General features: G+C 35.6%; 1 protein-coding gene across 1 annotated transcript; it reads left to right on the top strand.

Annotated features, from left to right (window-relative positions):
• The first annotated feature begins 452 nt into the window (after positions 1 to 452).
• LOC134546311 (coiled-coil domain-containing protein 43) lies at positions 453 to 27,112 on the top strand. The gene is made up of 4 exons (XM_063389037.1): positions 453 to 842; positions 5,879 to 6,100; positions 7,943 to 8,103; positions 15,146 to 27,112. Exons 1-4 carry the CDS (start codon positions 678 to 680, stop codon positions 15,216 to 15,218), a joined length of 621 nt encoding a protein of 206 aa, XP_063245107.1. The 5' UTR covers positions 453 to 677; the 3' UTR covers positions 15,219 to 27,112.
• The last annotated feature ends 199 nt before the right edge of the window (positions 27,113 to 27,311 follow it).

Raw genomic sequence — 27,311 nt, 5'->3', positions numbered from 1 at the left:
GAGCTCGGTAGACACGCCTCGCGATCAGTGCTGAGCGGCGCACACGTCCGCCGCTGAACGAGTCCTGAGTACAACTGCCCTTCCCCGCCCGCCCGCGGGCTGCCGCGCGCGGGCTTCGGGGGAGGGGAGGAGAAATCGGCTGGCGTGGGAGAGCGCCACCCCTCGCGACGCGGACGAGCGCCAGGCCGCGATTACATATTAACAGTGCGAGACATTTGCATAAATTACAAGATTATTTACACACTAATTAATACATTATGGTACATTATTTACACATTTATTAAAAAGTCACGGACATTTGGAAAAAATATATACAACACAGAATCATTTACACACTAATAATGGCTCACTGGCATACTAGGGCGCACGCGGGTGCGTCTCTGGCCGATGCACAACACTGAGGGTTCACTGGGGAAAAACAGACCCCCTCAGGCCCGCGTCGGTGGCCAGGTACAGCCTTTGTATCTGGGAGTGTACGACGACTGTCGTCAAACTAAAAAAAAACTATATGATTTAGCAACTATTGAAATATTTTTAACATCAAATAGTTCTCTTGATAATAATCTACAAAAAAAACATGTTTTTATTGGTGGTAGGTCATTTCTTGTTATTAGGTTGGTTTTGCATCAGGTTTATTTTTTGTATTTATTTTTGGTAAGTAACATAACCAAGAAAACATGGCTGCGGCAGGTGATGATTTCGATTCATGGCTAAGTGTTAAATTAAGAGCATTAAATACAGATGAAAATGTGTTCGGCTCGTATATAAAAGGAATATTAGATGGCGAAGAAACTTTGGAAGAAAAAATGGAAGCACTAGAAGGAATACTTACAGAAATTATAGTATGTAAATATAATTCTTTACTGGTTTTAGGAGTAGTTTAAATAATTTCTTTGCTAAAAGCTTAATTTGTATCAAACGAAATTTTTAAGAAAATAAGAACAGTCATTTTTTAAAGTATAAAAAAAGTTTAAAACAGACACAAATGCATAGGTACATGGAGAGGAAGAAGGTAAACTTGGCAGACTTACACAGGTTCATTAAGGTGCTACCAGTACTGTGGAGAGCGGATCTAGTTTGGACACAGGATGTAGAGACGGTCAGGTTACTCTGGAAGAAATACCAGTCTGTCTCAGGGGGCATTGTGGAATGGAAGGGGTTACAAAGGGACCACATAATAGTGGGAAATATGTTTCTGGTTTGTTATGGGTGGGGAGACTGAAGGAGAGGAAGGCAAAAGGATCTGATATAATCGGGAACAGTACCATGAAGGTGAGGTTAGAGCCGTAAGCAGATACTGGGAGTTGGTGTTTATCCATTTTCTAGAAGGCGGAGGTAACCAGTTAGTGGAGGTGTATATGTACAATGCTAATTACAGGTGAGCTAACTTTCTGTGGTTTCACATTACACAATGGTGCATAGCAGATTGAGGGCTTGCCTAGTCAGGGGTGTATTTGTGTTGGTGAGGCAGGATGTTTAGTATCATGCTTGCTGGTGCTTCTAGTGCAGTATCGCCCCTGAATGGGCGTGCAGTCTGCTCGTGCATAGGTAAACTATGAGATTTGAGTGGTAGCGATAGCATTATGTGGTGGAGAAATGTAGATAAATGTGTGTTGCAATTCCCTTGTGTGCTTTCGAGACTCTGTTTTGTAAGCATTGGGAATGTTTTATATGATTGATTTTACTTGTATAATTAATTAATTTCTTAGTTTTATTATTGTGCTAAAGATTAATTTTTCCTATTACATATATGTAGGTAAATGTGTTGAGTTAGTAAGCCAGCCATACTGTAGCTAGTTTTCTTACAGTTTCATTATTTAGGCTATAATATTGTGTCAGTTTAATTCCTTTTCAGTATGTGACAATGCAAGGTTTGTATCAGTCCTCCTTGGTGGTTTAGCAAGAGGAAATCTGGAATTATCTTACAATAAAGGGGTTGGAGCTCTAGCTGTCAGCGATGCAAGACTGCTTGTGTAAGAGGGCCGGTCTTTAGCCCTTCGAGATCCCACAACATGTAGCTAGTGGTGTTAATTTAGTTTCAGCAAATATCTTACGTAGTTACATCATCATAAAGTTAGGGAGTATGATCATGTTAGCTGAACATCCGTGCCGATAGTCAACATGGAGCAATAGGTGACACTGTTGCTCTCACCGAGGAAGACTCCGGGTGGGATGACTGAGAGGGCAGCAGTGGTCTGCTGCTGGTTTGGAGGTGGATGGAGAGTTGTTCAGTGTGGTCGGGGGAGGAGAGGCAGGGCTGTTGAGAGAAAGTAACGGCCTGGATGCAAATGTTGTCAGGCCTGCCTCCTCATCACCTAATTTACAACTTTCAAAATCCACAATTAAAAATAAAAAAAAAGTACGACTAAACATTACTATGATAGCCATGTCAATAATTAGCTATACCTACCTTGGAAACTATTTTTTGCCGTGACGTCTAATGAATCGATGAACGCCGGCTGCACGCATGAAAAAGTGTCCCGTTGCGCACATTGTCCCGTTTCGCTGTGTCCCATTACGCTCATTTTATATTGCTCTTTGCTAACCTGAACCTCTTAGTATTGCGGCCGAGTCCGTGGCGTATTTCTGTTTTCATGCATTTCAATGTAACATTTTCATTGCTCTTTGCTAACCCGTTCCTCCTAGCATTGCTGCAGAGTCCGTGGCGCAAATATACTATTTTTGACTGCATCTTGGTGTTGGGTAAGCCATTTTCCTTCACATCATCCTTGAAAACTCCCATTCGTTTTCTACTTTTCCTATCATCGTCCTATCCTTAACAAAATAACACAGATTGGAAGAAGTTAAATAGCAAATATATATAAAAGTTATAGTTAAAATAATCTCTTTGTTAAAGTAATAAACATATTTGAATTAATGAGTGCAAATATAAGTAAATTTATCAATTAAATTGTAGATTTTATTTCACTCCTTTTTGTATCCATACAAAATAGTGATAATTCAGGGTTCCCAACGATAGGGAAAACAGGGAAAATTCAGGGAAATTGAAATGGGTCAAAAACTCAGGGAAATTTGTTGTGCGGCAATCACAGTGTGTATATATATTTATATATTGATTAATACATGTATCACAAGCACATTTTTTCTTAAAAACAAAATCGGAAAGTTGGGGTGCGGGTTGTACATGTAAATCAAAGTAATAGATAAGCCACGAGTCCGGGAAAGTTTGGTTCACCATACAGCTGTGACGTGCCAAATTTCATGCTAGGCGGCCCCGGACCGTGCTGAGCTGCGCCAGCCAGTTGTAGAAAACAGCGGCACCGTAGTTCGTATACGTTTGGCCGTTTGTGTCATAACTTTGAAGTATCCGGTACGCTGGAAACTTTTTGAAGATTGTTTAGTGAACATATTTTCATTTATTTAGATGTATTTTTTCAAAAGTGCTGCAGCTGTGGTGGTGTTTTTGTATTACTGTAATTTGTGTTGTTGGTAGTATTATGGTTTCATGATGAGATTTTTGCCTATCAAACACAACAAAAACACCGCTAAAATAGTTACACATTGTGTTATTCTGAGTCAAGAGTTCTACAGAAGCAGTTAAATATATTTGAAATTTTTTAGTCAATTGTGACAAGTGTTTTTTTTCCCAGAAGAAATCAACGGCAGTCCTCTTATTATTTTCTCATTAGAAATATAGGTTACGTTCACGGGTGTGTGCTAGCTCAGTTTCCTTAATTGTGTAATGAAAACACGGTGAAACTTGTGAGACTAAGCGATTCAGTATCGAATGTGTTTTGCTACTCTACATTAGTCCTAGGCATATTCTTGATAGTCTGAGTGGATAATTGTGTGAATTTCACGATGTCTAAATTCAATCCTGCTTGGCTAGATGGATCACTTTTTCGTGACTGGAAAAAGTGGCTACGTCGTGTTGAGGGTGATTACAATAGTGCAAAGTGTATTTTGTGTAAAAAGGTATTTTCTTTGAGTAGTATGGGTAGGCAGTCTGTGAAGAGCCATCAAGAAGGGAATTTTCCACAAACAGTTGGTTACTGCGAGCAGTATTTCTGCATATAAATCAGCATACTTAACAAAGCCTTTAAATCACCAAGAAACGAAGGGATCAATTATTTAAAGAGTTTCCACAGCACCAAATTCTGAATGAGCATCCAGCACACCAGCATCCTGTTCATTGTTAACTGGATCATCATCATCATCATCATCATCATCATCATCATCATCATCATCATCATCATCATCATCATCATCATCATCATCATCATCATCATCATCATCATTCAGTGCTCTCAAAGAGGCATTTTCAGGCATGGTAAATAAAATACATTTTCAGGGAGACAGTAATGTCAGAAAGGCAGAAATATTGTGGGCATTACATGTTGTTATGAAAAAAGACAGTTTTAATAGCCAACAAGGAATAAGCAATTTGTTTGCTAAAATGTTTCCATATAGTTCCATTGCACAAGAAATGTAGCTTAGTAGTACCAAGACTGCATACTTAGTTACTTGCCCCATATTTTTTCCACAAACTTACAGATGAAATCAGATCCACAAAATACATTGTGCATTCTTTGATGAATCCTTCAATAGGGTATCAAAGGTACAACAAATGGACATAACTGTACGTATATGGGATGTCAACAAAAATCAAGTAATGACCAGGTACTGGAATTCTTCATTTTTAGGCCATTCTACAGCTGATGATCTCTTAGAAGGGTTTCAACAGGGACTAAAGGATGTGGAACTATCCAAAATTGTACAAGTATCCATGAATAGGCCGAATGTCAATTGGTTGTTCATGAAAAAATTGAATGCAAAAACTAAGGTGTGCGAAGAAGATTCAGATATATTTGACCTGGGATTTTGTGGTCTCCATGTTGTTCATGGTGCCTTTCAAATGGGTTTTAGAAAGACCGTGTGGGATGATGTTCAATTTTTAAGTGCCATATATTCTGTGTTCAAAGACTCACCTGCTCGACGATCAGACTTCAGACAAGTTACAAGTTGCAGTGTTCTTCCGATAAAATTTTGTGATTGTCGGTGGTTGGAAAATGTCCCAGTGTGTGTGAGAGCAATACAAATTTTTCCTCACTTGGAAAATTTTTTTAAGACCAGTAAATTACCTGCTACATATTTTGTTGAGAAAATGAAGGATTGTTTGAGGGATCCTTTGTTGCTAGCTAAGCTGAGTTTTTTTTCCTGACAATGGCTTCTTCACTTAAACCATTTTTAAAGAACTTCCAAACATCAAAACCAATGTTACCATTTCTGCATAAGGAATTGGAGGACTTACTAAGAGAAATGCTGGGACGTTTCATTAAGATGGAAATTTTGAAAGCCAAGACAACTTATCAGCTTATTAGTATTAATTTGGACGATGTAAGTCTGGGACTTCCACTCTCAAAGTTGAAAATTGGATTTGCTGCAAAGCATGAGTTAGGTGTGGTTGATGTAAAAGAACTTCAGAAACAAAGGTTCCTAACAGAATGCAAAACATGCATGGTTCAGATTGCCAAGAAACTTGTTGAACGTAGCCCAATAAAATACAATTGTTCTTATTGTGATTAGTTTATTGCATTATTTTTTTAATTTAGCACAGGGAAAATATATTATAGGACAGGGAAAACAGGGAAAACTCAGGGAAATTTACTGAAACAAGTTGGTGGGAACCCTGTAATTAAAAAAAAATGATTCAATTTTATTCATAAAAGTATGCAATCATTTCATCAATGTTATGTTATAACATTGTCACATTAAACTATCGTCCGTAAACAGACTTTACAGACAACTTTTTTTTTTAACTTGGCAGTTTGTTTGATCTGGCAGTTGTGTTATGGCTACATATAATCTCTCCATTGGTATGAATGTAATCACTGATGTTTTATGTTGCTGTTTCCAGGAAAACGACATTTCAAATCACTGCCGCGAGATCCTGCAGGAATGGCAGAAATCTTTGAAGGCTGATAGGATTGCTGACGGGGAGTGTGCGGGCTGTGGATCAGAGGTGGACGTTACCCTTGCCAAGTTCCTGGAGTCCCAGCCAAAGTCTGTGGCCGTGCAGCGCACCTACACGGACGAGGAGCGGAAGATACGAGAGGCCATCCTGGCCCAGTACAGTCAGGTAAGAAACATGTGTTGCATGCTTTGGGTGTCTGAAGCGGGATCTATTGGCCATATCAGCTATTCGAATTTTTGTTTATTTTGTACCCAGGGATTGTACCCCGCAGGTGGGGGGCACCCTGTTGCCCCTAGATTTGTCATGAAGTGATGCTGTAAGATAGAGTAGCAACAGAATTTAAAAGAGGTCCAGTGAGGAATCTTCAACCAAGGGAGTATGGAATCACATGCTGATAATTTTATATGACTCACAAGTCAGCAGCCAATGAACAGGTGGCACTGGCCTGAGTATGCAGAAGACTGTGAAAGTTTAGTCTGTAGGTCATTAGATCCGAAAATGTTTCCATTGCAGGGTTGTTTTATGTTGGCCTTACAGTCTGCTTTATTTATTTATTTTTAATGTCGCAAACACTGATAGTTAAAATTATTAGGCAATTACAGGTTAAAAGTTACATTACAATTTCAGCAGCAGTAGCTTTGTTGTTTGCTAGAAGCAGATCGTTGATTGTTCAAGTGCCCGATGGTATTTCTGGCTTTGCAGTATGAGGATCATGCCCTGTGTCTCTCCGCAGTTGCACCTGTCCTCTTTAACCATTTTCAGTACTGAGGTTCCCTTTGCAATGTGATTCAGGGTTTTACTCTGTTTGCTGCAAGATCTTCCATTGGTTAGATCCAAATGTGCTAATAAGTGCACCTTTTGGAAAAAATACAGTCATGTTTTTTTTATAGTGTACTGTGTATGATTGTCCTATAGACATTTGTCATCATTTGTCTTCTGATAAGAATGGTTTCATGTTTAGGTATAATGATTTTTTCGTCTCTTTTTTTTAGTTTTTTCTCATAAAATTGTTTCTGTGCTATGACATTTTATGAAAAAAATTCTCACAATCAAAGTGTGGTATGTGCAGTTGGTTAATTCGCTGCACACTTCAGAACCAGGGTCATTGAGAGGAACCAAGAGCCCTGGGCCAGATAAATTTGTTGGCCTCCTCCCAGTACATAATGTGCAATTTTTTTTTTTTTTCAAATTCCACAATTTATTAGTATTAGAATTGTAATTTCGTCCAACTGTGGTGAACTCGTGCATTAAAAACAATCTCGAATCTCAACCGGGGCCCTTCCCTCAAATCTAAACTCTTGCCCCTCCCTGCTCAGAACTGACCTTGCATCATTGCAAGTTACTGCCCTCCTCCCACTTCTTTATTCAGGTTTAATGTCAAGTAGGTGCGTTAGCAGCCAGTCAGCTAAGAGTGGTAGGTAATCATGAATCTTAATTACTACAGACAACTGGTACATGAAGCAACCTATTTGGTGTAGTGTTCATTGTGGGCACTTTTTTCCAGAAATCCTGTATGTACATTGTTTATTTCTTCTTAGTGCCAGCCATTATTGAAGTACTTAACGTACTAACACAAGGCAATAATTGCTATTTTATTTTTAAACCAGGTTTATTTTTAGACCAGGTTTATTTTTAAAATTAAAAATGTCTGTGATATTGTAAATAAAATTTTAAAATTATATTAATTTGTAAAGTATTTTAGTCAACAAATAAAACCATAAAGAGTTAAACATTAACTCATCAAAATAGAGTGGTTTTATAGCTGTAATACAAGCTGTATATTGATAGTAAAATAATTTGTTAAGACTATGTTTAGTCTTGATTCATGCAGAACAATAAAAAAAACCAAGAGGAATTTATGTGCTTGAAAAATGTACTAACCTGTATGTAAAAATTTGTTAATACAAGATGTATGGTATGAAGTGTGTATAACCACTAGCAATACAATGTAGCTCAGTAAACGGGATGCAGTTTGAAACGGAGCTGTCAGAAACAACTGTTCCATAGATGTCGGATGAAGAAGATGGAACTGTGGATGAAAGCGAAGCAAAAGAAAACACGTTAGTGAGAAACACGAACGTGGCTGTGGTGCAGCAGGCAGAGAAAGAGAAGAGAGAGAAAGCCAAAGTGGAGAGCCAGAAGAAGAAAGATAAGGACAAAGAAGACAGGTAAGATGGATGTTGTGACAGAATGATTTGGAAAATATTAACTGTGAAATTTGTAGATTTTTTCCCCCAAATGTTGTTAAGATGTAAAACTAAATCATACAATAAGCAAAATTTTTAGTTTCTAAAATGAAGATTTCTGTGTCATTAATATTTTCATGTTAAAAAGATTGTTTAAAATAATTTTTCATTAACTTTAACATTTTCTGTAAGAGAACAAAAAAACTTTAAGGAAGGGATCCACAAGGATATTGTGAGCTTCACCCTACTTGGGTATTGATTTTTTACTTGTAAACGAATGAGTAATGCTGGGAATTGGGTATTGCACCGTGAAACATTGCCTTGGTCACGCTCATGTACACATGCTGCCGAGGTCCCCCTTTCGTGGTTGCCACAAGGATGGATGATCTGAAAAGTCTGGGATTGTACAGTGGTTGGTAAAATTAGGGCAAAGACATGGAAAACTAGGGATTGCAGGAATATATTGTTTAAAATAATTGTAGTACCATATGTAGTTAGAAATAGATATACCCAATTGAAATACATGCAATAGCCAATAGGCCTTACAAGCCATTTAGACAATATGTATTCCATATAGTGAACTTTCCATACTAAACTACCAGTCAGTACAGTATTGTTCCTGACGTCCAGCCCAACAAACAGGCTTAGGGTTACCAGATGTGTTACTTAAAAAAATGACTCTTACAACTAAATGACAGGCACATAATACACAATTTTTAGAAGGTATTATATTAAATTTATCATGAACTAAAAAAATTACGTAATTGCACGAAAAAATTTATACGCAATGCTCGATGTATTACCTGCTTTTTTTTATTCATGTAAAAATTCCAATATCTTTCGCACAAACAGAATAAATATTAATTATATGTACATAAAAAAAAATATAAAACACGGAGCCATCGCCCGACCACGGCCTGCTCGGTCCGGTGCTCGTACAATGACTAACTTTACAGCCTTCCTTCTAGTGATGGGTTGTTCGTGAACGATTCGTTCAAAAAAACAAATCTTTGAGAGAACGAAATCTTGCGATTCGTTCTCGATGTAAAGAACGGGCTCTTTGAGAGCCGGTACCTTGAAAGATTCGGAAGAACGAAAACGCGGAGAGAACGAGATGAGAGAACCGGCCACGCGCCCGGTCTGATTCGTTCGTGAAATGATTCATGACGTCAGGAGTCTGAAGAATTAGTAATCACAGCGTGCGCATGTTCACAAGAGCAAACAATAACTGATCAAATAAAATAGGGTAACATGAAAAGAATCTATACCTGAAAATGTCAACTGTTAAGTAGTGGTTTAAAAATGATTTTTCCCATTCACATACACAAATTTGGAAATAAAAAAACTAAAAAAAAAACCGTATGAATGAAAAATAACAGGGAAAGTAACTACAAATGTTCACACTTACCATTTTTGGGTTAATTAATGTACTTCATTTGTCTCTCTTCATACTGAATCGCAGTAGTAGTATTAAATTTTTGTCTTTTTTTCTCTAAATGTGTTGGTCTACATGTAAACACTTTACTGTCACTAGAGTGTAAATAGCCTGTATATTAATATTTGTAACTTAAAAAGTGGTGCAGCTATGTTCGGACACGATTGTATAGGAATAATCATCAATACGATCATATTTGCAAATGCTCCCGTATTATAGAGAATCACTGCAGGAAGCATTTGCAGCGATCATCAGTCAATATTTTTGTAACAATCAGTATACAACTAGACGTTTGAAATTTCATTTACCCATGCAGAGTAGATAAAAATAACCACCCACACGATCCAGCCTCCTCTCGTTATCGGGTCACGCGATAACGAGGGGAGGCTGGAAGCCAGTGGCGTCTCGTCAGGGCAAGCAAGGCAAGCAGTGCTTGCCCAGGCAGTTTGCAGACAATGTATTTTTTAAATAAATATTTTATTCAGAATAGTATTTTACTTTGGCTCGTGCAGTTAGGTGTATGTATTTTTTACATTATCTTCTTGGGACCCAATACTGTGCGCTGTGCGCTATAAGAAAAGAACTCGTCGACACATAAAACATGCTGTTTTAGAAGCATTGCTAGGTTTAGAAGCGCTGGTAGGACAGCTTTCAGCAGGAAGGCTGCCGCAGTAGTTTCCTTTCGGAAGGGGGGTGGCATGGTAAAAAGGTTCGAGGAGGGGATTGGCTGTAAAAACACGTGGGAGAAGCTACGAAGGTAGCGCTTTCTTGCCGAACTCAAGCGAACATGGCCGAAGCAGACGGTGGAATTCTTCCGCCGACTGCTTCGGCTATGTCCGCTACAGTTCGGCAGGGCAGGTGGCGAGGTGGCGTTTCAGTCGGCGGTCGTCTCTCGGGGCGCGCGCATCTCTCTCGCGGGCTGTTGGCTGGTAGTTCCCTGCGCCCTATTGGGTAACCAAAGGCTGGCAGTGCGTGGGGGATTTGTGGGCGTACGGGAGGCGGCCTAGCAGTGCCAACTGCTACCGACCGCGTCCCGCGGGTGGCGGATACGGGATCCCAGCTCGAGAGTTGCAATCTCGCTGGAGTGACTGTGAATAACCACGTACCAGTTAACAGAGTTTCTGATCACGTATGAAGATAGTTTCTTTCGTGTTGGTACAAAAAATACCAACATTTAATTTTTACTATTCTAGTACATTTTTATGAGCTTCTTCTCTTTATTTTAAGTACTTACTTTGCCATGTGTTGTCTGTTTATATATTTTGTACCAGATATCGATGATACTACACTCCCACTTAGTATATAAATAATGTAGAGTAGGTATTTTATTATCAGAATAATGTATGCCAAACATTATTATTTTTCAAAAATAGTTTATAATTTTAAAAAAAATGTCAATTTTTCTACCTGTGGAATAGTCAATTTTCAGTTAAGAACACTACTTACATAGCACCCTTTTGTACCTTTAAATCAATATTTTCCCGGGGGAGGGCCCCCGGAACCCCCCCCCCCCCCTCCGCCGTGTTTTGGGGTGAACGGAGTTGTTGCTTTCCCTCATGTAAACCTCACGCCTCGCCACTGCTGGAAGCAAAAACGTAGCTAATACTCTAAAGGATGAACGAGTTACGACACCTGATAAAAGAGCCAGATCCCATACACAGAAAAGAACGAAATGAACGAGATGAACGAATCATTTCACGGAACTGATCCAAAATAACCGAATCGGTCAAAAGAACCGTTCTGCCCATCACTACTTCCTTCCCTTTGTGCGGGCAGTAACCTGGCCTCGCTGACGTAATTCTCGGCCAATCACGGTGCATAGCAACAGAAACTTCCACGAAATTCTTACTTCTGTTCCCACGACGCAGCGATTTTCTCTCTCTCTCTCACTGCCGTGACAGTGACTCACATGCCTAGGGTGTGAAACAAAGCCTCGGTCATGGAAAAAATAAAGGAGAATTAGAATTACGTCAGCATGCCTTCCCACACAAAAAAAAATACAAAAATAAATATGAATTATAAAAATAAAAAACAATAAACCCGGAGAATTTAGTTCACAGTAACGTCTAAAAAGAAACTTTACATCTAACCTGAAATATGACAAAAAATTTAGGTTTAACAAATTGTTATTACTGGATTGCATGGGGAAGGCTGTAATCTGGGTTGTAACAAGTTTAATTTTTTTTTAAGTTTGTTGTTTTTTTATAGTGAACAGTATATTTCTTTTATAACATTGAAATCAGGAAATAGTCTTTTTGAGTCGGTAAAATCAGGATGATTCAGGAAATTTTAACAACTCAGAACTTTGTGGCTACTAGTCTTTGTAAAGTTAATAACACAATTTTTGTTCTGATAAATTGAAGTAATATTTTTATGTTCTATGTACTTATTAATCATGCAGATGTTTAATCTGATTTTCATTTTTCTACTTTTTAAATTCAGTGGCTCAGTTTTTTCCCCAGTGCGTTATAGTAGGAAAAAACATAATATAATACACTGAAAGGGCTTTATTCCAGAATTCTATAGTTTGATACATTCTATAATGCTGCAACAAAAGACCCGCTTGCATTTCGCTTTCTTCAGGTGTATTCCAGCTGTTGCCTTTTACTGTCAGGTTGCATTACTGAGATGCCGGAGTTTTTAGTTTGCTGAAGTTTATCATTACTGTTGGTCTTGATTTCTGTACAGTGGTGTCTGTGTTCTAGTGGGTTACAGTTCACATTTCCACATGTATACATTTTGTATTCCTGTTAAAATGAGGTATATATTGACTTTTGATAATCCAGCAAAACCATTAATACGGCTTGGCAGTGGTCCCAAATGTGCTGAATTAAACACATTTTACTCACTGTATGTACATACTATATGCGTGTGTGTGTGTGTATGTATACACAGACATGTTAACATATGTCTGCTAATAAAATGAAATGAAATCTTGTTACTTTTAAACCTTAAATGTTAAAAAGTGTTCGGGTATCATATGGTGTTGACATGCTTTTTGGTTTGATTTCTGTTTCATTGCAATTCACCATATAATCTAGTTCCTACTCATGACTGTAGTGTCTCTAATATCAACAAGATATTAAGTTCTAATTCATAAATTCATCTGGGTAATAAACATGTTTGCTGATTATTGCAAAGAAGACCCATTGCTAATGTAGTTAAATATATACATATGTGGATATTTGGTGTTCAGTCAGGTTAGGTCTGAGTTTCTCAGTTTCCCAGTGAATCTCAATAGCAATGCAACATCACATGGAGTTCCCTTAGTCCTCAACAAAAAGCACAGGCTATCTAGTGTGCGTTGGTATTAGAATTAGTGTGGAATGAAATAATCCCTTATTCACTTCAAGAACTCTTGTGCAGTTCCAGTCATTTTGTTGCATATTCATGCATTTATGGAGCTATAAATACACACACACACACACACACACACACCTAATTGAAATATATGCAGTAGGCATTAAAAACCATTCAGACTTCAGCCTCAAATTTTTGGCAATATGTGTTCCATATAGTGTATTTTATATACTAAATTGTGTGTCAGTAATAGTGCTGACATTCAGCCCAACAGGCTTAGGGTTACTAGATGAGTTACATAAAAATAAAGGACAGTTAAAATTTAATGACACCAAAGGAAGGGACGTAAAACGCAATTGTTAGATGGTTTTATTAAATTTATTGTTGACCTTTACCAATCCAGATGTCACTGACCAATCACAACACAGCACTCACTCTCAAAGACATAAGTGTACACAAATTTCTTAATCCTAAAAATGAGGCTTTTTCTGCAAAAAATAAAGCATAAAAAAATTACAAAGTTTTTTTTCTAATTGGCTGTCGTAACAATGTGATAAATTTCCCGTCTCCAGTGTGAGAGAACCTCTGCTTGTTTTTCCATCGTAAGAATTACATACAGAACGCACCACAAATTCTAAAAAATTGGCACCCCCGAGTCACACATCTGTCCCTCGTACTTCCTTTTACCAACACAATACACAGTGTTGCAGAAACATACTTAATAAATTCAAATAAATACAAACACAAAATCCCGGCATAAAAACCATACTGGAAGTAAATAAAATACTGGGGAAAAAAAATTCCTTTACTCAAATAAAAACCTAGTAAACAAAGTGAGAACCAGTAAAACATAGTCCAACTGCTTTATGAATTAAATACTTAAATATCAAAATTACTTATCAGAATATTAAGAATGATAAAATTCAAGTAGGGACAACTACGTCACTCTGACCTTGGACCATATAATCATCTGACATACTGTCTTACTGGAAAATATAATAGCATAAAAATACTCTGCAGAGCTGGGGAGGGCAGGGGTCTGCAATGCTACAAGCAAGTTTCCCGAAGGAAATAAGTACGTATTAAGAAAGACAAATAATAAGCATTATTTTACCAAAGAGTTTCAAGTTCATATGTAATAAATATAAAAGCATGAATTTCCTTTCTCTTGTACTGAAAAAAGTTTCTTTGAAAAGCCTTCCGGACTGTTAGAAAGGCTATAAAAAAAAGGACTTTTCCTTGTAAAATTGGCTGTATGGTAACCCTAATCAGGTGGAACTATACAGCATGAGTGATTTCAATGTCTGTGTGAATATTATTTCTAAAGTTTAACTGTGAATAAAACAAAATGCTAGTTATATAATATGATATTTTTCCATAGTTACATACAGAATCCTTAGTTTATGTTATGTGCATATTAACATTTACCTAGGTTCCTTATAGTGAAAAAGATTTTGATTGTACAGTTTAAACTGACAAACATTAAGCAATTTAAGGGGCCCCATACACGTACAGTTTGGACTGTCAGTTCCGCCTGTCCTGGCTTCTCCCACACACCTGCAGTTAGGACTGTCAGTTCACAGTCAGCAATCCACCGTGCTATATAGTCGAGTATACACACGTAGAAAGATTTTGTGGGAAAATGTCATCATTAGTTGATGAATTCCTTGCATATGCAGTGATTAAATGATTGAATGCATATTAAAGAAGAAAGAATGTAAAAACAGCAGTGTGTGGAGGAAAGAGTGGTTGAACTGAAAAAACTACACCCACATAAATTTGCACCTTGTTTGTCACTTTATCATTTTTTTTTTTTTTTTTTTTTTTTTTTTTTACTTTTTCAACAAGTTTAGAATATGCAATTTTTTTAAATCACAATTCTGGTAGTCTTTGCTTTTATTAATTTGCCATAATGTTGGACGACAAAACTAGAATTCATTTGTGAACTCTGCTAAAAACTCTTTCGACAATGTCGCCATAGTATAATAAAACAGTGTGTAGAACACTATGTTTTTCTCTGCACAAATATAAACTGAATGAAGACCTAGCCAGCACCCCCTCACATGTCTCAGTTTTGTCTGATATGCCAGACCTGTTCAGGTTAATCGGAAAGCCGAACTGTACTGTGTGGAACCTCGAAGGCTGTAGAAAATCATAGCATGCATCACAAAGCTTAGAGCTTTATTTGCAACAATTTAGACAGTATATTTCATCCCTGCCAATTAATGTTTTTTTTTATTGTTGGCAAAAGTAAGAGAATCGCAGTTAACACTGAAATTTGTGTTGCAGGGAGAGACAGAAGCAACAACAGCAGGAGAAGAAAGAGAAACGCAAGACACAGAAAGGGGAGCGCAGAAGATAGCAAGATGGAATGGCACCGTCATCATGTTGTGAACAGCAGTGTTTTCGTGTTAATTTAATTTATTGTTTATTTGAAAGAGATTGTAAGCTGCTTTGTGTGTGGTTGCTAAATCATTAGTACAGTCATGGGCACAGCTCAAGACGAGGGACAATATCGTAATGCTGGGGCTCAGATTTCTAACTCAATTTGTCTCTATTTATACATTGCTGCACTTATTTGTGTGCATTAAATTTGACTGTGGTAAAAACTGATCACATTGCCATAGTAGCAAGGATGAGCATTATTATCACATGTTTGGCCCACTATTTCCATTTTATTCCTTGCCTCTTCGGCTTCACAGAAAAGTGTTTGTGTGGTGATACTAATGGTAATACTGACCATTATAATTTGCCATTATATTTTGAAGTGTTCAAGTATTTTTTACAGAAACAGCATTTATTAGTAACTACTTTGCAGATGTGATTCTTTCAATAAATATTAATTTTGGTTAATTTTAGCATGTGGTACAAGTACTCATATTTTTTTTTAAAATATATTCCTATTCATTTTTAGGTGGTAAATGTATGTTTACATGCTTGTAATGAATACACTTCCCAAACTTATGTGTCTTTTTAAATTCTTTATTTTAGTTTTGTTAGTATTGGACATTGTTTATGTGTTATTTGTGTCAAGACTAAATGTTGATGTCATCTAAATCTTGACCAATAAATGTTTTCATGTGTTGTCAGAAGTACTAATTAAAACATTTTTTGTGCCATCTTTGTGAATATTAAAAAATTTATTTTCTACTTTTGTCCATGTTTGTGACCAGATTTAAAGAATGGTGGTGAGGGAAAGTAATTATGAATTTTGAGAACATTTTAATCTTGGAGAATGGAATTTGTTTACATATTGTGAAATTAGTTGCGTAATAGTTTGGTTACAAGAATTTTTTTTTAAAAATTTATAATGGATCGGATTATCACCTGAAAGTTTAATAATGCTATGAGTGAACTAAACTGCAATTGTTATTCAAATTTGTATGTGTTAATTAGCCATTATTTTAAAAATTATATTTGAAAATGATGGTCTGCCTTGAAATAAATTTGAATGATGTTGGACTTGGCAGGACACAATTTTTTTGCTGGGGTTATAAATCATGTGACTGTGAAGATTCCAAAAGTCACCTGGATACATTTTTACTAGGGGTGTGCGGGAATAGGTTTTTGTACTGCGGGAAATTTTCGGGAAAAATAAATTATTCCCGCGGGAAACGGGACGGGATCGGGAAAGTTAAAAAAAAAAAAAAGCAAATTTTTAATTCTAATATGAGAAGATGGCCATTTAAATGTTTCTTGCAAAGTTAGTTGTTTTTTTGCTGCTATTTCTTTTGTCTGCTTCACTTGCTTTTTTTTCAGCTGCAACTTCATATTTTTTAGCATCCTCAAATTCTTTTTTTTATAGAGGGATGTTTATTGAGATGTCTTAGTAATCCAGACGTGCTACCATGCTCGCATCTCAAAAATTTTTCACACGAGACACACTTTGCCAGGGATTTACTGTCTGTCAGACGTTCATAATACTTCCAAACACTTTTAGGTTTACAAGTAACAAGCTGATCGGTTGCGACCTCCATTATTTGTAGGCTGCTAGTTTGTTTTAATATACAACTGCATTGAAAATAGGAACAGGTACTTTGCACAAGCCTTAATAATGTAACGTCAGCCGACAAAGCCCGCCAAACTAAACAGTAAAGCCTGGGCTACATTCGCAATAGCACGCAAACAGCACAGACGCACGGAAGTTCAACATACACTATTAGATATGAGCTGCCACATTGGCAAATAGCACGCGCACAGAAAAATAGCACAGAATCAGCGCACAGAAAGTTCATTAACTTTTAACTTTTAGGTTATTTTCTGTGCACGACCCTGGTGGTAGCCAATCAGCAAACAGTTTAAGTACTACTCTAGTGGGCTTATAAAAGAACAATTGTCACGAAAGTATTGGTGCTGTTGACTTAAGTAGTTCGTTATTGTTTTCAAACACACGATAACATAAAAATGGAAGGCACTTTTGATAGCTGTAATAGAAAGTAAAAATATTTTGTATGGCAGGGGATCCGCAGGATACAAAAAGGAAGAAGCTAAATTAAATGCTTGGAAGTCAGTGTATGAATGTGTTAAAGAAGCCGGATTTGAAATAAACAGTGGTATGTATTTTTGAATGCTCATTGTGATTTGTATGTAAACTTTGAAGTATGTATTTAAAATATTTCTGGGTTTAACGAAAACCGTACCACAATAACAACACACGAATCTAAACAAACAAACATAACATAAACAAACGTCACTTATGCCAACTTCACTGACCAAAATTTTGAACGGAAGTTATACATTTAAAAACTTTTTTGAATATTTCCGGTATTCTTTTGTGTTGTGTTGTGCGTGAATGTAGCATCTGTGCTCTCTCTGTGCGTGTGTGCTGTTTGCGTGCTATTGCGAATGTAGCCCGGCCTTAAACAACTATTTTTTTCTCCCAAAGCAAAATCATAGATGTTTAGATACTTGTGAGCAGTGGTGTAAAACTACGTGATTTCATATTTTTCAAAGTGCCAATACAGTTCTCTACATCGCCACTATCAAGTATTCTCTACATCGCCACTGCTATCAAGTAATGAGAACGGTTACGCTTCGTTATGTAACGCAAGTCTAGTATTTCTTATATCTTTGGCGAAAAGGTTGGATTGCGCATGTGTTTTGTTTGTGTCTAAGGACACACAGTGTTGCTGTTGCTGCATGTCTGTGACGTTAATTTTGGTAAAATTCAGTTTGGTTGTATCGAGTTCATTTTATTAGATGTGCTATAAACATAAAATTACCCCCAAGGAGATTAAAGAATTTAAGCATGCAATGCTTACATTATGAAATGATGATAACGTAGATCTTTTATAAAGTTATTAGCATAAATATAAACTCTGATTCTTTGTTTAGTCTTTTAATATTACGTAATTTGTTTTTAGACCTACGTAACTTTTAAACTGTTTATGTGCTGAAATAGCTCATTGCTTATACGTCAATTGTTTTGTAGTGTGTGTGAAGCATTTGGCGTGAACTTTATCGTGTTTGTTTTACATTTGTTTTATTGAATGTGTAGTGTGATTTCTTATGAATGTGCCTAGAAGTCAGTAGCACTGATTTACTTTCTTATCATGATTACTTTTGAATAAAGTTTTAGGGTATCATGATTGATTCTGTGTGTCAGGGTGTGGTGCACAGTGGTACTCTGTAAATATTAGGTCCATTTTTATATGGATGGTCACATAGTTATTAATTCCTCACCAACATTGGAAGATATAGATATGTTCATCTGGGATCTTTTATAGCACATTTTTGCAGAGTTAATATTTGGGTCGTGATGAACATATCTATATCTTCCAATGTTGGTGAGGAATTAATAACTATGTGACCATTTATGGAAAAATGGACCTAATATTTACTGAGTACGTTGAGTCAGGTGAGAAGAACATCCTTGTGGGGAGTTCAGAGTGGTTCAGATCAGCTCTTGAGGAGCGCCTCTGTGGTGGGATAGGCCTGGGCTACTGCACCAGGTATTGCAGGTATGCTTGGTCGTGCTGCTGCCCGCTTCTTAGGCAGTGTTGGTTCTGCGACTTCGTGTGGCAGTGCTCCTCTCTTCGGCGTGGACGAGAAGGGCAGTCTCGCAGGCTTTCGCCTTTTTCATTCTCCCTTGCTTGCACAGATGAGGCAGGAGCATGGCTTAAACCTCATGGTGTAGGGTGTACTGCTGACAAGGTTGATTGTGACAGCTACTCGGACCTAGAGAAGACTGTATTCCCAGAAGCTTTAAATGCAGAGTACTACACCTCCCCACTATGCAGTTGACTGCGTAGGCTCACTGCGGCAGGGTGTGAGGGTGGAATGCAAGACACCTCAGGTTCTGCAGGGCACCAGCGAGAGGTGAGGTAGGTAGTCCCCAGAGTTGTAGTGAAGATATAGGCTTGGGTTTATTGTGTGGAACACAATCTCGCGCCTGCTTCCTCGATGTGCCTGAGGCTTGATTAGTGCCTACAGTACTTAACTGGGGGGTGGCTGGTGTGATCTGGAGGCGGTGTCTCTGTGCGAGCAGTGAATAGCAACACTGGCAGCATTCAGCCGCTCATCACTTATTATTTGATTCTAGCATTGACAGGAATGGGGGTAGGGGGAGTAAAATCCCGAGGGTCCGTGTACCAGACGAGTTCAGTTTGATTTCAAGATTTTTTTGGTTTGACCCTGATATTATGAAAATTACAAGTCTACTGTTAACAGAATTCATAGGAAACTTTACGAGCACAGATCAAGTTTATAGACTACAGGAACGTTTACAGTCTTTAAATATTTTATTAAATATTTGGATTTGAACAGTTGTGATGATTTAAATAATAGGAAGGAGCCCAACAAAATGATTTTCCCCCAGGCCTTAGTTTTGCTCGATAGTCCTGGGATGGGGATGCAATGGGGAGTCTGTGTGGAGGAAGGGGTTGAAGGGTGTGACCAGCTGTTCCTTCAACCGCGGTGGGCAGCCTCGGGGTTTCTGGGCTCTCACCCTCCTCTCAAGGCTCAAGAGGGGTGGCAGCACCTGATGCATGCCTCCAGGCACACTCTCAGGCGTCCGATGAGAAATGAAGTCGGTGCCCTGTTATTGGGGTGCAATTTATAGCGACAAGTTAACATTACCTACATATTTAATTTTCACTATACGGTAGGTGATAAACATAAATGACATTCCAACAGTACAGTAATTATTGAAATAACATTCAAGTACAGGCATGACAAACATGTTTTTTTTAAACAGTGCATAAACTGTGTTGATATGCGTAGTTGGTAACTTAACACCATGTCCATTGTGAATATCTTGCAGCCTTATCTGCTTGGGAAGGTGTCTGGTTTCATGATAAATGTTTGTAAATTGGTATTCGTTGAAGCAAACAGTACTGAAATGAAATGTTTTGGATGTCTAGGGACATCTCTGGATTTTAGTGTTTTATTGCTGTTGTCCAAAACAATTTTAAATCAATACTTTTTTTATTACCTGTAAAGGAGCTTCTTTCTCATGTCAGTTTATGCAAAAATGTAATTTGATGCTATTTGTTTTACTATTTTCGTTAGGCAAATTTGCATTTTGAAGAGCAATCTATTAGTATAGTCATTTGTTAGTAATTGTTGAAAAATATTTTTGGTTATATTGGAATGTATAACGTTTTTACATATGCCTTCTACTGTTAATACTCTGTACTGCTAGGACTGATATTAGCAATTTTTTTTATTTGCTCGACATTTAAATTTTGGGGTTCCTCTGACTTTTATACCTTGTTGTATGTTACGTAATTTCACTAATTATCTTTGAGGACACAAATCGAGTGCTGTTTTAATGTGAATATTGTAAAAATTGAGGTAGAAATCTGAGCTGTTAGTCAAGGGTTTATGTAACAAATGTTTGTGTGTTTTATTGGGAATATAGCTAAAGTTCTACACTTTAGTGCTGATGTGATGTCAACACGAACACCACAGGACTGTTTTACTCCACAATGTTCTAATGTACCTGCGACCAGGCGGAGGCTGGCTAGCTGTGCCCTGACTGTGATAACTCCTTTTTAAGGTGACCAGCCAAAAGAATGCTGTTTCTTTTTATGTGTGCACTATAGCTTTACCTGAATTGGAATGTTTTTAGTTGTCTGCCGTTCTTACCGCTCTTAGGTAGCAGTGTAGTGCTGTGCCGGCAATGTTGGATCAATGGATTATTGATAACTTTGGAAGCATGAAGCGTTTTAAACAGGGTTTTAATGGTGTATTTGCTAGTTCAAATTACACCTCAGGATTTTTTTTTTTACTGCTAGGAGAAATGGGTGAATAGAGTGTGAGGTGTTTGCCTTCTTCCTGTCCAAATGCGGCAAAATGAATTTGGAGCCAAATTGAAAGGTGTATGATGTAGGTCAACAGTGTTTACTCTGTTAACAGCTGTATTTCCCGGTTGATCACTTGTCTGGTGCACAGTCATTATTTAAGCAAAAAATTTCTTCTTTGTTTCAATTATTTATACTACAATTTTTTTCTATGTGAATGATTTGTTGGTCAATTCAGTTTATGTAATATTTTATTGATCAGTGTGGTTTAAAGACAGTGATTTTTTTTATAGCACTGCAACTCCTGCATAAGCATTTTTCGTGTGTGTCATGTTGCGAAGAGACAGATTTAGAAAGGAGCTTTAGGGTTATGTAAAGCTTTTGGAAAATCAAAGATGCTCTTAGATTTCAAAAATTTGATGTGTCATGTGTGTGTATGTATATACATACATACACTTATACTAACAAAAATTTGAATTTATTTTTACTAGTTTTGGCTGCATTTATTTTTTAAAGGAATTATTTAGAATTGGAATAAAACTGAATGGTACCTGGTAAATTTATGGATTTTTAGTAAGAATCTGAATCAGCATTAAAGAAAATTGGGACATGCATGTTAACATTTTGGGGTATACTGTAACAAATATTTCCTAGTTTTCAACTGTTACAATTTTTTTTTGGAGTGAGATGACTTCAAATTTCACAAAATGAGTTATTTAAAAATGACTATTTCCTGAAGCAGAAGCCTAGTCAAAATATAATTTGGTGGAGGGATAAAATACTTAATTGTTTGTTTAGAACAATTTTTTTTAACTTAAATTATTAAATTGTGCTATTTTACGTATATGCGACAAACTACACAAATCACAGAAGTAAGGCTCTTCAAAACATACCTTTTCTACATAATTTTGTAAAATACGTGGAGTTTATATCCCTATATCCTAACTTTGGCTTTGCCACTGGTCTGATGGTTTCTAATGTTTTGTGTTCTAGGTTAGATTTCTATGTGTAAAGTTATTGTGAGATAACTTTTATATAAACTAAAATGCTGGGATGTGTCCCAGCATTTTAGTTTATAGAAAAGTGATTTCCTGATATAGTTCAAAGCCATTGAGTAGTCATTTTTCACGAGTTAACTATAAAGTTGTTGCTTACTTGTGCCATCGTGGACAGCACAGAAGTTGGATATCAACACTTCATGTTAACTTACTTTTTCATTAAATAAAATTCTCACATGTTTCAAAATGTCACAACCACCTAGCAGGTTCAGTATGTAGTTGAGTTGTGAAACTAATTTTATTTACTTGCTGCCAAATTTACATGGTCTAAACCTGGCTGGGTTGCATTAAATTAGGTTAAATTATGTTTCGTGTTGAAAAAATGTGTGACTTAGGCATTATAAACGTGGAAATCTTGCCATTAATATTTATTGTAGTGGTTTGTTTGAAATTTCTTGTTTGAAACTATTGAACTGTATTAATATATTAGCCGAAGCACGCAGTGTTGCCTGGCTTAGAGTGAAGAGGTTTGCAAAAATCTTTTGAGTTGTATCGAAATTCTGCTTTAAAGGGGGCGGGAAATGGTATTGGTGGTGACCTACCTCTTGTTTTGAAGGTCAAGCGTACAAAATTTTATCAGGTTAGTAATAGAACCTTAGATTTGTATTAAAAACAAACCAATAGGTCTGTGCAAAGCTTCGACTAGGTGAATCAATCAAAACTCTTTTTAATACTTGATTTGACTTCCCCAGGAAATTAGCTATTTGTTTTATGTGATCTTATGGTTGTGATGCAAAGCTTAGCGTCTGATGTGAAGCTAGGTGTTTGTTGCAAAGCTTTAAAACATGGACACACTTTTAATTATATATGTTCTTCACAAATAAAGTTGTTTGCTTAAAAAAAATCAAATGTGGCACTCAGGTTTACTTTTGTGAATGCTCAGTATTATTATTATGCATGTTTAGTTTGATCACTTTTATTGTAAATTGTTATACGTAGGGCCCAATTGGTTAATAACTTAATCAGTTGAAACATTCAAAATATACAATTTTTTACTACAATCTAGTATTTTATCAAATAAGTTTAATACAGCCTTGCTGAACAAAATATTCCCAATCTTCTTTGGCTGCATGAGTTTTTTTAAAAATTGATTTGATATTCGCTTTGCATCAAACAACTAGCATTTGCACAGGCCTGCAAACCAACAACTAGAAACATATACACATATATATCTATATATAAAGAAATTGTATAAAGAAATAATGTAAATGTAATATTAGGTAGCTGAACAGTTGTGTATAGATAGATTATTGTTAAACAGTGACATGAGAAAAAATATTAATTGACTTAGTGGCAGGATACTCATCTATTTGAGAACCATAGTTTATGTAGAGCTAGTTTTTGTTTCCTATTGAAAGTATGACATTACTATATTCTTTGCATTTTTTTAAAATCATAAATGTGTAGATATATGTGTACTGGGTGTTTTTATTTATAAAATCGAAAGCACAATTTGGCATACTGATTTAGATATTTTATTCTAAAATTGGCTTCTATATAAGCTAAAATTACATGCATAATATTTACTTCATAAAAATAAAATTGCAACAACAATAATGCTTAGTCTTTTCATTGTAATGTAGCTTTTTTGAATCCATAGTTGACAGTAGGAAAAATTATAGGAATTTATATTAACCTACCAGTGACATCTTTCATGAATTCAGGATACATCTTGTATTAACGTGCCAGTAATGTAAAATTTTCCTCAAAATACAGGAATATTACAACATTAGCTTAAATGAATATCACATTTTATTTAGAACTTTCATAGTTAAATCTGTTGGTTGTTAGTATTAATTAATTGAATATTTATTTATTCTGAAAAAAAAAATTACATTCTTACTTAGTTACCGGTACTTAATAATTTACTTCTATACTTCTACTATAATTATTTTTCAGGAACATTCTAGACAGATTTACATTATAGGGCGTGTTTGTTTTACAGATGTTTAGTCTGGAATTAAAAAATTTATTAATGTACCTGCCAAAAGTATTACTAATTCTCTGAAATTTCTTTTTACCAACTATGACAAAAGCAATGTAATAAATGTGATATTAATGAAACAATACTTTAAAAGGTGGGAATTTTATAGTTAAAATGATATCCTAAAAGTGCAGTCCTACTAAAATAGTAAAATGAATCAGTTAAACATTGTATATCCCTTTTAAATAGTATTTTATTGTTAATTATACAATTATTTTATTAATAAAATTATAATATTGTATCCAATTTATCCAATTGGTTGCCCATCCTATCAACAGCGTGAGACAGACATTCCACACACTATATCTTCACAACTGAGAAGCTATCATGACAAATACGTATACGTGTATTAGCACATTTGATTTCATTTTGCATAGGATTGAAGATCAGATCACAAGAAAATTGTCTTACCCCAACATCGTACATCATTTAAATGTGCTAATCAGTAGTTCTTTGGCTGATGTTACGTACAAAATCACAAGCAGTACTGAGCAATCAACACTCGCCAATCAAATTATTTGGTTCGCTAATGATGAAGCGCAACATCGCTCTGTTGTGAGCGGTTGCCTGGCACTGGTGTGGCGACCCTCAAAAACTGCCATTTGGTGTGAATTTTTTTAGTTTCTAGAGGTGACTTAATCACTATGTCGTGCACCAGTCTAGCTTAGGTGCAAGAGAGTGAAAATACATTAAACTTGTTTTTAAATAAAAAAATAACATTCAGAGTTTCATATGATTACAAATGAAAATAGGGTAACTTTTAAAGCCACAACAATAATATTTACATATTCCATTGTTTTCAGCAATTTGTCAGATCTGTAATGGATTAACCAAAGCAGCATGTACGTAGCTGAAATATTTGTTGAATACCACACAAACAATGTCTCCATTCTAGTTAACTCACATACACTCGTGCCACAATAAAATATAATTTATATTTTATATTACCTTAATAGTTTACATATGTTTTAAACTGAGTATAATCACTCGTCTCATATTCCCTACTAATATAAAAATGCTGAAGTTTGTTACTTAAGCACTTCTTTACTATGGAACCTTTTTGGATAAAATTTGGAAGAGAGGTGGCCCATAGACTGGGCTAACACAGGCTATAGTATATCATTACAAAATTCCACTCCGAAGGGGTGAAAGGTGCAAGTTTAGTTTTAACAAAGAAACATATCTCTGAAGCAAGTGAAGCGAAAGGTAATATTTTGGATTTGAATAATTCAATTTTGAAGAAAAAAAAATTATTTTTACCATTTTCTTTAATTCCTCATGTCGAGAGATGAAAAGAGGTAAAATATGGTTTTATAATAAAATTTATCCCTCCTAAGCTAAGGCTAAGGTATTGGATATAGATAAATTTGTTTTACCATTTTCCAAAATTCCTTCTGAAGGGAGTGAAAATGGAGTACTTTGTTTCATAAAGAAATAGTTATACGTACTGTCAAATCTACTAAAAGGGAAGGTAAGAAACTGAGTATTTTCATTTTTCAAAATTTGACTCCAGGTGTTTAATCTCGTAACAAAAAAATTATGTGTCTGAAGCTAATTGATTTACATTTACCATAAGCATTTATTAAAAATATTATATAATTGGCTTAGTTAATTTGCTGATGAAATGATTAACTAAAGCTTTATGTAGTTACTTAACATATAGCTATATAAATGGCTTAGTTAATTTACTAATAAAATTATTAACTGAAAGCTTTATATAGTTACCTACAGTTGTAAGTGCCAAATTAAGTACAGTTAAGGTTTAATGAGTTGATGGGTTATCTTGGGCAGTTGTGTGTGTGTTGTTTCTGATGAATAAATAAGAATGGAGTTAATGCTAACTGTTTTTGGTGTGCTCTTATACAAAGTTTTTAGAAATTAGCTATGTTATAAATGTGATACGAGTAAAAGGTTTCTCATATGTTTGTAATTTCATAGTTTAACATGTTGGTGCTATATTATAATTGACTCACAAATTAGTCGTGCAGCTTAAGTGGATTGAATAAAAATTCTTTAACTGTCTTGAATTGCTACATTAGTTTAGGGAAGAAATATGCATTAGAATCATGTATTTATTAATTTGAGGTGTTAATTTGCTTGTTTACTCAATATGCTAAGTATGCTTTAAGATAAGAGTAATTGGTATGAATATTATTACAAATAAATTTTTTAACAAAATAACGTGCAGCGATGTGTAGTTTGTGAAAAATATGCATCATATATTAATATACAAAGAAATCCTGATGTTTAAATTTTTTTTTAAATTTGTTCTTTTTTATTTTATTTTAATAGACATCGAGTATACTGTACAGATTGTTGTGTTTTAGCAATGCATTTGTTGGGCTGCAGGTATAACTGAATGCCTATTTATTTTTAGTGAGATAATTTGATTTATTGTAACAGAATTTGCATTTGTTTGAAGACTTTTTAAAATATATAAATAATTGTTTATACATACTTACATACCTATACATATACACATTTAGTATAAACACAATTTCATAAATATATATACACAAATTACATTTTTTCTGTGTTATGGTGTAAACACAATGTTATTTTATCTTACTGTGTAAGTTTTGTATTTTACTGTCTGTCTTCATAATCTGTACAATATTTGACTGCCTAAGCTATGACTAACTTAAGTACTGTTTCATGTTTCTATCTTGTGTTTTGGCTGGTCACAGTGTTTTATAGTTTTGTGAATTTCTCATTGTTAATAAGTCTGAGTACGATACAATTACCAATACTTCGTATTTGGTGACTTATATCTTGTGTATTGTGATATTTGTTGTAAATTATATGATGAAGACAGTAAGATTGTATGGCGTGTAATGCCAGTAATGCTTGTCTTATTCATTGACATAAATTTGATTATCATAGAATAATATTAGTATTTAGAGTTTTGTTAGTCGAGTTCAATTTATGGTATGTATTTGGATTGTAAAATTTAGTAATAAAAATGCATGATCAACAGTTTTATTAGTTAGATTTTATTACATCAGTTCATATACTATTAAGATATAATTTTTGACAAATATCAAAAAGATTAGTGTATGCTGAAAGTCATTTTTACTCTCAAACTTTCTGTTTCTTGCAGGCTATGTATCTTTTTGCACAATATTTCTAGAGGAAAAATATTAATTTTAATCTAAAATAAATTATAACAT

This window comes from Bacillus rossius, chromosome 1, assembly GCF_032445375.1.
Source record: "Bacillus rossius redtenbacheri isolate Brsri chromosome 1, Brsri_v3, whole genome shotgun sequence".
NCBI classification, from domain to species: Eukaryota; Metazoa; Arthropoda; class Insecta; order Phasmatodea; family Bacillidae; genus Bacillus; species Bacillus rossius.
Note: the sequence above shows the minus strand (reverse complement) of the source record. Positions and strands in the feature narration are given on the sequence as shown.